At 39.9% G+C, this 14123-nt stretch overlaps 1 protein-coding gene across 7 annotated transcripts in view; it reads right to left on the bottom strand.

Annotated features, from left to right (window-relative positions):
- ERG (ETS transcription factor ERG) overlaps positions 1–14123 on the bottom strand; it is a 280293-nt gene that overhangs the window by 101338 nt on the left and 164832 nt on the right. The window contains exon 3 of one of the 7 annotated variants that reach the window (XM_082393015.1): positions 8883–9633. The exons of the other annotated variants lie outside the window; for them this stretch is intronic. Within the exon in view, the coding sequence (XP_082249141.1) occupies positions 8883–8900 (18 nt within the window). The 5' untranslated portion in view covers positions 8901–9633. The remainder of the gene's footprint in view (positions 1–8882; positions 9634–14123) is intronic. 7 annotated transcript variants of the gene reach the window in all.

Below are 14123 nucleotides of genomic sequence, written 5' to 3'. Positions count from 1 at the left end.
AAAAGCTTGTGAGCCTTCACTGTCCCAGGTTTCCTGGGATGACAGGAGTGACTGGATATCTGTGAGGGGCAGTGCAGGGCGAATGGAAACAGCTCCGAGGAGGACCCTTGAGCACTGGAGATGTTCCAGGGGGTCTCCCCCCATCATTACTGTTGTCCTTTATGTTTTGAAAAGCCCTTGTTGGGTTATTAACTATTGCAGAGAGGAAGAAAGAGGAGGGAAGGAGCATGGGAGTGAGAAGTACAGAGAGAAGCAGAGCGTAGCAAGGCCCCAGATTTCTTCTCCAGGGCCGGCCATGCAGGGGCTCAGGCACATTCCTCAGCAAGCACCTCTTAGCACTGTCTTAGGTCATCTCCAATACAGATAAAGCACTGTGAATCACTGAGAACTCACTGCTCTGCAAGAGTCTTTATTTCTTAATAAAGAGAAAAGAACATGTTAATCAGAGGAAAATTGGCTACTTGAAAAAAAAAAGAATCAATTCACAACCTGTTGTAGAAATTGGAAAAAAAAAAAAAAAAAAACCCTTCTATGGGTTTCCTGATTTTAGTCCTAGAAGGAAAATTGATTTGACTCGAGTGAATAATAAAATTAGCTAACAAGTATTAAGTACCTCTAATGTGCTCCATACAATTCCAACTCGGTTCATCTCCCCCTAGCCCTGCGAAGTAGAAACTGTGGTTACTGCTTTTTACAGATGGAAATACCCAGAGATCGTGAGGTGAGGGACCTGTCCAGGGTGAAATGCCAGGAAGACCATTTCTATTTTCCCGAGAAGGAACTAAGGCCTGGAGAGGTGCCTTCACCTGCCCAGGCCCTACGGCATCAACTGCAGCCTCAGCCAGCCTCTCTCAGGCCAGCCTCTTTCCACTGCCCTTCCCCAGCCTCCACATCTATGCCTCCCTTTCCTCGTGAACCAGATAAGACCAACCCTTTCCCCAAAGAGGCTATTTTAAGGATGCCGTGAAGAAATAGAGTCTTCAGGGCCTCCCTGGGCATAAGATAAACATGGCTGGGCTAGCTCTATCTCACCTTCATGCTTCTGACGCTCTTGGGAACATCAGGTAACATCCACGTACAGCACAGATCCAAAGGGGACTTCGCAATATAAAACCACACACACTTTTTTTTTTTTTTTTTAAACTCAGAGCAACATCTTAGGAAATCTACCTCAAATTGAGACACAAACTAATCGTGTTGACAAATTCTCAAGTGTTGTTTCAACAGTTTCCTCTTCCTCAAAGGTGAGCATCACATGCCTACAGCTAACTTTAAAAAATGAAAGTCAACAAGACCCAATGGGATCCAAAGGGAACAAGATGGTAAAGTCCCTATTGGCTGATGATTTGAATTAATGGACTTGGGGACATGTGGATGGGGGCGATGGTGGGGGGGGGAGATTTTCTCTTCAGTGGTGACTCTGTTTCAGTACTTGCTAAATTAAAAAACCCCATCAGTTTGCTATACTATAATTTTATAATGGAAAGACAGAAGTGAAATCATCAAGGTAGAGTGATTTAAAGGTCACTGTGTTAGATTCAGGAGTGCGAGTTCTTTGCATATGTTAGAAATGTTCTTTATTTTATGCTCCAGAAATTGACGTGCATTGTCTTGAACAAAATCATTTGAAGTAACAGCCCTGATGTTAATGTTATGATTGGATTATGATGTGGCTTTAAAAATAAATAATTTTGCTTGGCCTTGGCATTTCTTTTCTAAATGTCTCGGCACTTATCTGTGCCTAACAGCAGATTACCGTTCCTCCCAGAGTCTAATTCCATGAACACCCCTGCGGAAAGACTTGGTAAGGCCTGATGGAAAACTCAGAGACGTGGGCAAGGAAGTTGATACTTGGGGTGAGGAAACTGAAATCAGCAGCTGATCTGGGATCTGCAAGCACAGGCCCCTTGGATATTGCCAAATATGGAAAGAATTCTTGGCACCAAGCAAATGGAGAATGGGGTGCTAGAGTTTTAGCTGTTCAGTTTTCTAGCGCTTTATCTTAATTAGCCAGTGAGAGCATAATAATTGTTGGCTGTGGGGTGTTTCACACAAGAGTGGTAACGTAAGTTAGCCAATTATAATAATTTTCATTATTGAATGTATCACTATGTCATTTAATAAACCGTTTTTTCTCCTGCACAGTAATTTATTATTTGGAGCTAAGGCAAATCGCAGGGAAAAAAGATCAGATGATGATAAATTGAGGGGAAACAGATTTGTGTGCCTTGAGCAAGTTTCCTAGCCTCTCTAATCCTCTATCCTTATCTGGACAAAAAAGCACCAGGATGCAGGCTGTGGTGAACACCTCAGGAGATAACATGAGCATCCAGCACAGAGTCTGGCCTGGAATAAGCCGTTACAGGGATGATATTAATTTGGATTATGAATTCAAGCTACAGGATCTACCTTTGAAAAACGTTTTTCTCTATGATCTTTTCAACACAGCAATTTAATTCTATGTAGGTTAATTTGTATTTAAACTAGGAGAAATGTCTCTAAAGAAATACATCTATTTAAAATCTGCAATAATGATTATCTTACTAATATCTTAACTTTCTCTTGATGACCTTAAAGGATTTTAATCAAAATTTATTTTTCAACAACTATTTATTGAACCCCTATGCTTTGCCAGGCTCTGTCAAGGACACAAAAGAGATGGACAGACTATCACAAAAAAACAGGTTCTATTGTTTACACAGGTAGACAAAAAGTAGAGTCACACAAACACAAGCAAAGCTGGGAGCATGTGTCGCCAAGACAGAAAACAAAGCAGGAGAGAGTGGACAGAATGAGGAATGTTCTTAAACTTTATAAAACATGCCTCAGCCAAGTTCAATAGGGGAAATATGTGCGAAATAAGTTTGCTCAAACAGGGAATGAAAGTGTGAATAAGAAAAAGATCCAGAGGTCACAGTGGTCACTAGTTGAAATAGGTTCACAGCAAAAAAAAAAAAAAAGGTAATGAAATACTGTAATTACGGAAATACAAATAAAAATGAGATTCCATTTTTGCCTGTCACAATGGCAAAGATTCAAAGAGTGAAATATTCAGAGTTGTTATGAGTGTAGGGGAACTGGCCTTATCTATGGCTACAAGTGGGAACTGGTACAACCCTTCTAGAGAGTAAAGTGGTCATTTTTTTTTTTAACTGGCAAATATTTAAATTTGGCAGAGACTTTAAAAATATGTACACCCATTGGTCCAATGATTCCTCTTCTAAGCACTAACACTAATAAAATAAATTTTTAAAAAATTACATAAAGGGTACATTGCAATGTAATTGGTGAAAAATTGAAAGCAATATTATTTCCTACAATAGGATATTGGGTATATAAATCATAATACTTATTTTAAGTGGAATATAATTAAGCATAAAAATTCTGCTTATTAAAAAATTGTAGTGACATGGGGAAATGTTTGTAAAACAATGTTAACTGAGATAAGCAGGACAGTCAGGGAGACAGAAGGACAGACAGAAACACACAGTAGGAAGACACACACCAAATGCTGGTAATTTTCTCTGACTGGTTGGGACTAGGAACAATTTATATTGACTTTGTAATGATTTCTTTTTTCATTTTCTCTACAGTGAGAATGTTTTATTACTGTAATTTGTACAAAATAACAAGATGCATTTTTCAAAATTAATGAGAATACAGGACAGTGGAGGATTCCAGTAAGCCTGTTCCTGCCCTAATCAGGAGCAAGAGGCATTGCAGGCCCCCGCCCTCCTTCAGCAACAAAGCAAACAGCCTCCATCCTCAGAACAGGACTAAACCAACCCTCTGATCACCCATGCCTTGAGGGACCCCTGGACACTCCGCCTGCCCAGGTGTTTGGTACCTGCCCTGCTACACCCTTATCCAGGGACCCCTGCGAGCTCCTTGCTCCTCACCTCTCCAGGCTCCCGTGTGCCCTGCCCTGGCTGGGAGGCCGCAGTAGTGACCTGTGGAAGTGACCTGTTATTCTCCCTGTCTCTTCAAAAGCGTTAGCACAGAGTCTGTGTGCCTCTGGGCTTCACGACTGAAGCCGGGTAATGGAACACACAGAGAGAATTCAGAGCAGGGCCAGAAAGACAGTGCAATTTATTAGCGAAGGTCAGATGGACTTGGATTGTCTGATGGCATCTGCCATTTACTGAGCGCTTACTAAAGGCTCTCCCACCCTGGACTCGCATCAGGACGGTCATTATAATCCCACCTTATAGGTGAGGAAACGGAGCTCAGACAGGTTAGGGCCCTTGCCCAGGGTCACGTGACTAGGAAGGGTTCAAATGCAGGTGTGTCCGTGGCCACATAAGTAAAGAAATCTCAGAGGTGATGGGGGGACAAAGTCCCCCGAGAAGAGAAGAGCCGTCCTCCATCCTGTGGGGACAAAAGGAGGGGGTGGGTCCCCTGCTCCATTTGAGGCGTTCCCTAAGCCCCAGGGAAAAATCCTGCTGGGGCAGATGTGCCACCACCACTGGAAAGGCCTGGAGACGGTCTCTGTCAAAACCCCTTCTCGGAAGATTTTACACTGCAGAGAAACTCTCTGGTCCTGGCTTTCCAACGGCCTCCTGTATTGTGATTCTCTTCTGTGTCAGCTGTTAAATCTGCCAGGGTATTGGGATGCCAAAGCAGAATGCTCTGCTTTGGGTCTCCCCTCCCACAGAGGGAACCTTATTCTGAAATTCTAAACGCAGAAGTAATATTTTCCTGAAAGCATCAGGAATGATTGTTTCATTTATTTATTTTATTTCTACGTATGGTTTTTCAAGAGACATCGACAAGCATATGTATGTGTCGGGGTAGAGGAGAGATTTAAGCAAAGATCTGTTTTGCAAAAAAAAACAAAAAAAAAATTTAATGAAATAATCACTTTAAAGAAAATATAGATAATTAAAAAACAGTTCAGACTTCCAGAACATTCTCTGAGAGTACTGCAGTCCTCCATAAGTATATTTCATGGGAAGAATGATCCACGAATTCTATCCTTTCCAAGGCCACTGAGGCAGCGTGCCCAGCCTCAGAGAGAGCTGTAGGGGTAAGGGTGCTGTGTCCCCTCCAGAGGGGGCAAACTGTGTCCAGAGCCACCCACGGACGCAAGCAGCAAGTCATTTTAAGATAATGGCCCACAATTCCACCTTTAGGCCAGTGCTCTAGAAACATGACATTCACATAGTCGTGCAACAGTATTTTCCGTTTTCTACTCCTTCCACTGTCACAGAGTCCTCTAAAGTAACAAGGGATGAAACAACTCAAATTCCACCTGAGCCAATGAGTTGTTGAACATTCATATGCCCTAGAGCTATTAAACTCATTCACCACATCCCTTAAAATCCTATATATGAAGGAGATGAACTTCCTTCATATAACCCTGAGCTTTTAATTTTAAACAAGTTTGCTTCACACATGATAGCAAATATTCAGCAAGAGCCTGCTATGTGCAAGGCATGAAATACGTAAAAGAAGCTTCATGTTTTTAAGTTAACTTTTTTTTTTTTACTGAAGTATAGTTGATGTACAATATTATATAAGTTACAGGTGTACAATATAGCGATTCCCAATTTTTAAAGGCTCTACTCCATTTCTAGTTATTATAAAATATTGGCTATAATTCCTGTGTTGCACAATATATCCTTGCAGCTTATTTTATATATAATGGTTTGTCCTCTTCATCCCCCACCCCTACGTTACCCCTCCTCCCTTCCCCCTCCCCACTTGTAACCACAAGTTTGTTCTCCACGTCTGTGAGTCTGCTTCTTTTTTTTTTATTTGTTGTATTTTTTAGATTCCACCTATAAGTTATATCATGGTGATCATCAAAACCCTCCAAACTCTGTCAAATCAAAGAAAGGAACTTCTTTAAACAGCTCACTGAAACCGTCATCATGTTCTCCCTCAGCAAGCCTTGTTAGTAACTTTCCATCCCCTGTCTGATTCTAAGATGCTCTCCACTCAAGCTGTTTGCAGCTTGCTCTCTCCTGGTCTTCCAGTGCCAGATCTGTGATAAAGGAAAATGTCCACAATCCCATCTTAAAGACTAAGGACCTTTAAACTCTAGGATCAGGGGCTGTAACCTGGGGTTCACGGACCACCCAAGGAGTCCAAGGACAGAACTGGATTTCAACAGTATTAGCTTCCGTCATCACTCTATGTATTGCCTTTCCTGCGTTTTAAAAGCATTAATCTGAGAAGGGATTGCAGGCTTCATTAGACTTCCCGAGTGGCCCAAGGCATAACAAAGGATCAGGGAAGTAAGTCTTTGGGAGATTGGATTAAAAATCCTAACCGAAGCAAAATCAAGTTCCAAGGCTAACAACTGGCTCCTTGGAGTCTGTAAGCAAAGGCAGCACTGTTTTGTGGAGAAGGAAGGGAGGGGGTGTAAAGCACCCCCCCAGTATCGTCAGGTGGCCCCAGAAGCAGTGGAAGCACCAAAACTGATTCGTGAATTACATATGGGAACATCACTCTTGATGCCTACGTTTTTATTAGAACTCTTAATCTGATCTTAAAATCCACGGCCCTTTAAGGATAAACCAACTGACACACTCACATAAACTCATAAAATTCCTTTACTTCTTCCCATGGAAACACTTTGTTACCATTTCCAAAATACCAAGGGAGAATGATGGTGAGAATCATAAAGACGGGATAAAAACATTGAGCTTTTCATAGTGCCTCATAGGGTCTTATAGATATTCACGCCAAAAAAAAAAAAAAAATCCACTGAGATGCGGAGACCAACTTAACAGATTCTGTGCATCTGATGCTTGATGGCCTAATTGATTTATTTACTGAAACAACAAAAAACAGAGTGCGTTTGAGACTGGAAATTGCCCGTATGACAGACTGTTTCCTAATTCCAACGGACAGCCGTAATTTTCCCTATGCTAATTTGAGCTTTGCACTAACATAATTAAAACTGCAGTCAACAGACTCAGGCCTCCTTTTTTCCACTCTATAAACAAGTCTGTAAAATCATCTCATTACTTTACCCAGGAAGCCTAGCAGAACATTTCTTAAAGGAAGTTACCTATAAAGAGGGGTTATTTTATTTTAACAGAGGATTAAAAAGAGTCCACTTGAAGTCATTTTGAAAGTTCACTTAAGCTATATATGATATACAGATAATGCAGTGTAATCAAATGTTAAAGTAAGCATAGTATCCTGGGTAAGTGGAAACTGTTTCCCAAAATTCATCCTGAAAAACACAAAACGTTCAAGCTTCAAAAATATCTTCATCTTTTCAGAAACGTACACTTTAAATTAAACAGTATGACACATTTGTATTCTATGCAAAACATACCCCACACCCTAAAGGATTGTCTGTTATTTCAATGTCCTTTAACACACTGATTTTTTTTAAACACACACACACACACACACACACACATACACACAAATTGTACCCAAGCTATTCAAAATTTACAAAGAACATTAGATTCAACTGCTATGAATATGGACACAAATAAGGGTAAAAATAAGAATTAAGAGGGCAGCATTTGGGGTTATAAAATCAAATAATTTCTACTCATTTAGCTCAAAGCAGAGTACATCAAACCTTCAATTTTAAAATTCCTTTCTATACAGTTATACCTCAGCAGACTTCAATCCTTGAAGCCAAAGAAAGAAAAATCTCTGTAAGATTAAAATCTTTGATACATGATTTTTTATATGTATTATTGAACATACCTTGAAAAGCAAAACCTATCTTGAGAAATAGAAACTGAAGAGAACTTATGAAACATAGTTTATGCAACGGGTATTGATTAAATCCTCTCGCACAAACATTTCAAATTCCAAATCAAAGAGGCTTTTAAAAATTGTCCTGGCCCAATTCTGGGCAAACTTCCATATTCATGAGCTTTCAGATCAACTAAAAACCCTTGATGAAAACACAACCAAATGCTTCTCACCTACATGCAGCAAAACTGAAGACATGCAACCAATAAAACTTGCTTTTTCCTCCTTTCAGTATCTGTTTTTGCTCCTGCCTTTTTCTCATTTCTAGAAATGTCACCAAGGCGTGTTGGCCTTGAAAATATTGTAACAGACCACTTCATGGGCTCTATGCCGCCAACTTGCACTAACCATCAAACTGGCTTCAGTTCCAGGAATCAGGCTACATTCACGTTTCTACCTCTGTGCGTTCACCTCCACCTTAATCTCTATTTGCAAGAAAAACAAAACTTCAGACCACACACCCCAGAGCACAGAGAACCAACCGGCAATTCCCTCAAAGCAACCATCATGGAGAAGAAAGTCTACTCTTAGTGCACCGAGGAGTAGGTACTTTATTAAAGATAAATACATAACCGAACAAACAAATTACCACCATTTGAATTATGAGAACGCTCTGTTCTCAGCCTGAAGGTTCCAAAAATCAAGTCAACATTGGCATGTCCCATGACCGACAGCCACTTGCCAGGCATCTCTTCATTTCCACAGGGACCGGCTGGCATCCCTGATGGTAAGGAGGCCTTCAAGAACATCCAAAAGTTCAACATTTCCAAGCCCATCTCCTTCTCCGACCCTGCCCTCCAAACTCTCCAAGTCCATTGCCTTCCAGCGGATACACATCCAGGCACCACTAGAGATAGTTAAAGAATATGAAAATTCGGACGCGCTCTGAAAAGCTTTTGCAAAAAGTCATCCACAGCCCTCAACCGTGAATTTAGAAACCCCAATTTTTTTCTGAGTTTGAAGTTTTTAAGCCTTGCGGATGGTTGGAGTAGGAAAAAGGAAATTTACTAGGCAGTGCAAAGGAAATCTTGTTGTCCTCTATTGTGGCAGCGGGGGTGTTGCCCAATGCTAACTTATCTGCGTTGATAAAGGAAACCAAAGAAAAGAGTAACAAGCACAAGATTTGGTCAAATGAAAAGGAACCCTCTCCTTACCTTAATAGTGCTGGCCATAATGCAATCAAGTTTATTGATCGTTAATAAATGTTAATAATAATTATTGCTTCTCTCTGACCAGAAAGTAGTTTTGATCAGGTTGTTTAGAGCGGATGAGATTGTGCTAAGTCTGGGAAATGAAGTCAGTCAATGGCAGGAAGAGGTTTCTATTGGTCCTGGCCGCCCAGCCCGAAGAAACAGGATATTTGGGAGTGGAGAGATAAGAGACCCTGAAAACAATGTTGTTTTTCTTGATGATATGCAGCCAGGAGATTTTTTTTTTTTCAATTAAAAAAAAAAGACATCCATTGCCTGGGCCTGGGATGACCACAGCAGGTGTGACCCAGTATGCCGCCGTGTGACACACCGCCCCGGGCAGGATGCAGATGTGGCGGGACTCCGAGTGGCTTCACGTGGGCGGCGAGCTCCTCAGGGTCCCTGGGTGTGGATAGGACTTCTGGGCCTCCGTCTCCCCGGATCTGCCACATGCCTGGGTCACGGGGCCTAAGGCCCCTACCCACTCCCTGCTCCATTCTCTTCAAAGGAAACTTTGCAGGTAGCACTTATTTTATGTTAATAGGTGACGATGTTTAATAATAGCCATTCACCTGATGATTTTTAACAACCTCCACTGGTTCAGCATCTCAAGTGAATGTTCCAGAACAGTTTCATTTTCTCCTTCCAAACATAAGTAATTGCTATCGGCTCCACGATAAAGTAGTTGAAAATGCAGACTCTAGAATGAAAGTAGCTAAGAGAAATAAAGAGGAAAATAAACCCGTCAAATCCTCATTTTCAAATATTTATTTAAAATCCAAAGCACTTAAATGACTACGAATGCTTTATAATGGCAGCAAGCTGGCCCCCCCCTCTGACAAACGTCCAGGTTGCAGACAACAGACCCCAACAGAACTCTTGGCTACACAGAGATGCCACGTCCTCATTAAGTGTTTTAAAATCTGAGCTGTAAGTTCAGGGCCACACGTCTGTTTTCCACTCAGAGGAAATACAGCTAATGTAGGCCTGAACATTCCTTAGAGGATTTCAGGCCTTTTAATTACTCATTTTCAGGAAATTACTTGTTCTCTGGAAGAAACAACATTTTGCTTTGAATCTAGCTACACGAAAGTTGGGCCAGTAAAGAGGCGTGGTCTCCACAGCGGACCCACAGAACACAATAGACCGAACCCTGAGTCATCCAGCAGCTCTTGGTTTCAGAGGCAGACAGTCAGTGAAGTGATTTCACTCAGACTTAGGCCTGTCTACATCAGAGCTCTAGAAATGAGCCCAAGTTTCTATATCTTTCACTGATCCCAAGATTTCCCCTTGTGATGAGGAGAAGGAAGGGGAGGAAGGAGAGGAGGAGAAAAGAAAGAGAGAGAGAGGTGGGGGGAGAGAGGAAAGAAAGAGAGAAAGAAAGAAAGAAAAGAGGAAAGGAAATGAAGAAAGAGAAAGAAACAAACAGAGGGGGGGAAAAAGGAAAACGAAAGAAAGAGAAACTATAAGAAATCTCATGTAAAAATCAGAACCTGACAAATTCTCAGCATCTACATTTTGAGGGGATGTTGATTTCCGCTCTTTTCATCTCCAAACAATAAATGAGATGGCAGGCTGATTCAAATTGTGTTTCCCCTAAAATTTCAAAGTACTGAGTTGTTTTATCTGGGCAGCTTCCACTAGGATTCAGGAGTGCTGGGAAAAACGCTCTTTCAGCTCCACTGAGATTCCTTGTTTTTTACTCTCCTAAGAAGCATCAATGTCAAATGTGAACTGTAGTACCCTAATAAGCAGTGTTCTATTATGAATTTCCCAAAGAACAGCCTTAAGTAGGGTGCTCCCTTGCTAAAAAAAATAGTCATGGAAGAAAGTTCTGTGCGGTCCCATCTCACCACTGCCGCCTGGTTTCTGACACAGCCCTTGTCCTCTACAGCAGGAAAGCATCAACAATTTTATGGAGATCTAATTCTTCGTTGAGGGTCTGCCCTGAACTCCTTGGTTCTTGTTTAATTCAAATCAGTGAACAGTAACATTTTTTTAACTCTTTATTTAGAAATAACATCAAACTTCAAATACCATATGATATCACTTATATGTGGAATATAAAATGACACACCAATAAAAACTTTTTTTAAAAGCTCATTTTAATTAAAAAAAAAGAAAGCAATAAAACAAAATAAAATACGATACAAATGAACATATCTACGAAACAGAAACAGACTCACAGACATAGAGAACAGACTTGTGGTTGCCAAGGGGGAGGGGTGTGGGAGAGGGAAGGATTGGGAGTTTGGGATTAGCAGACGCAAACTATTATATATAGGACTGATAAACAACAAAGTCCTACTGTATAGCACAGGGAACTATATTCAATGTCCTGTGATAAACCATAATGGAAAAAAATATGAAAAATAATATATATATATCTATAACTGAGTCACTTTGCTATACAGCAGAAATTAACACAACATTGTAAATCAACTATACTTCAATAAAATAAAAAAGAAAACAGAAAGAATGAAACTTATAGAAAAGTTACAAGATAATACAAAGAACTCCTAATATCCTTCACCAGTTCCTCCAACTTTGGTAATTTACATCATTTGCTTTGCTATCTCTCTCTCTCTCTCTCCCTCTCTCTCTGTCTCTCTCTCTCTGTCTCTCTTACTTATGTCTAACGCATATATATGTATATACACACATATTTTATTCTTTAATAAAATTTTGTTAGACTAATGTACTTGCTTGGAACTTACAAACAGAAAACTCTATGCTACTCTTTGACTTATTCCCTGAAGATTCTATCCATAAGTTTCATTGTGTCTAATTCTGAAAATGCATATAACACAAAGTGATGTAATAAAAATCCAGTTTTGAGATAATGAGTTGTAAACCCAGTTACAAAATTAAAAAGGCAAATCGTCCTCATTTGTAATGACAAATGCTGACTGATGTCTATCATCTTCCAAGAGAATTATTCCTGATGCCTAGGATGGCATAATAGCATCCCACTTCAGCATTCTCTGACTATTTAATGCAAAGTTCTAAAAAAAAACAAACGAACTTCAATTGGCTATTGACAGCATAAGGCATATCTATTAATTAGAATATATTTAGTAATGCAGAAATCATTTCCCAAACCTCATTCTGGGGGAAATCATCTGAAGATATAGGTATCACTCTATGCTCCTGTCACCCACAACCAAGCCTCTACCATTAAACGGCCTCAGCACCAGATCACTCAGCGGCCTAAGGACCGGACTGCCCTTCCAACGAGACACCACCGCTCCTTGGGGGAAACCACCCTCAGGTCACTATACAGACCCATTTTGGGGCAACTGCAGGTAACCTCCACCTGGGTCACCCTGCCATGAATCTGTCAAGACAGGGTCCTTTTCCACCCTCCTTGGGACTCAGTAAACACCATGCTGGAACAGTGTGGCACCCCCAGCATATGTGTGAATAAACTGCACATTTCCATTCTGTACTTATCCATCATGGACCCATTACCCATGAATTTACCATAGCCCTTCAAAAGCCTGTTCATATCTTACTCCAAATGAAAAAGGAAAGAGTGTAACATAGACTCTACCATTACGGTAACTATAAAAGGAGCACTGCCATTTATTTATCCTAAAACCACAACTTCCCATTTTCTGAAGTCAACAAATTCTCATCCTTCTTCTCCTACTAACTTCTCTGCGTGGGATCTACAGAGGAAGGTCAAGGGCTGAGAACACTTTTGGGTGAAGGCAACATAGTTCTAAAAATCATGTATGAGCATAGCAAAGAGATAATGAGCCAGAATCTTAATTGGAGACACAACAGAAGATTCACTCATGATTGACTGATTGATCCCTGTATTCAACATCCATACAACGACATACTTATCATCATTGAAAATACTGCAGGAAAATGATGTAGTAGATGAATACTTAGTGATATGGAAAATTATGGTACGATGTCTGTTAAGTTAAAAATGAGGTTATAAAGGAGAATTATATCACAGACTCATTTTGTTAAAAATAAAAAGGCAAAGTAGAAATATTAGTCAGCTACATACTACAATACTAATAGTAGAGAATCTTTTCTTTTTTGTTTTTCCCCCTTTCCCCCTTGGTTCATCTATATTTTCAAAACAGTTATAATAACTTCAATAAAAATAAAGAAATAGTAAAATAGAATAAAATTTACTCACCTATTCTACAAAATATGTAGAACATATTGCTTCATATGTTCAGTAAGCCAATATTATAAAAAAAAAAGTGGGGAAGAGGGGAGGAGAGTTCTAGATTCAATGGAACTTAAGAAACCCAAAGCCCAAATGCAAATGATGGTCTACAATTAGATACTGATATGAACAAATTAGAAGTCAAAGGCTTTTCCAGGGGTGCTAGAGAAATCTGAATATATAATGATTGTTACATCATATTATAGATTTATTGTTAACTATTTATAGCTTTAAGAATACTTTGTAGGAAAACGTCCTTACTAAGAGCTGTGTTCCAAAGTATTGAAGATGAAAAGGTAATAATTTGTGTAATTTATTTGAAAGAATTCATGAAAAATGACATAATGCAAATATGACAAAATTGTACAATTGTCAAATCTCAATCATAACTTACGTGAGTGTTCATTGTATTATCTGCACTCCTTTGAGTTCTAAATTTTTTATAATATAGTGTTGAATAAAAGTTTTTCATAGATGTCTTTCTTTAAAAAAGTTACAATAAACATGTTACATTGTAATGAAAAAGTTATATAAGCAACATGCAGTGTTCTATTTTTTTTCCTAAATACCTGTATAACATGCAGCACACGATACCTATTTGTCAAACTCTATATGTGTGTGTACCAAAATGCACATTCTTTTATAAACATCTACAAGAACAGAGTAGCTCTTTTTCATTAATTTCATTAACGGAACCCTGCAGACACTCATGTGCTTTGTAATGGTCAGCTCCCCAGTATTATTCCCTCCAGTCAATGAGTGCCTTTTCCATGCCCACTCAGCGCTCTGGTGGGCACTAGGAAACAAGGATGACAGGACTCTGGGTGTCCCAGACACCCAGTCCCTGGGTGTCTCAGCATTCAGGAAGTCTCTGTTCGGCAACTCAAATTCCGCACACATAAAACTGCAGAGCGTGGGACCAATCCATGAACCGCAGACTCTTTATGGGCTAAACAATAGGATAAAAGTGTTGTATATTTATTGTCCCTAGGATGATACATGAATCTTAAAAT

The sequence above is a fragment of the Balaenoptera borealis genome (assembly GCF_965194805.1).
Source record: "Balaenoptera borealis genome assembly, chromosome: 5".
Classification (NCBI taxonomy): Eukaryota; Metazoa; Chordata; class Mammalia; order Artiodactyla; family Balaenopteridae; genus Balaenoptera; species Balaenoptera borealis.
This window is presented reverse-complemented; position numbering and strand designations above follow the sequence as displayed.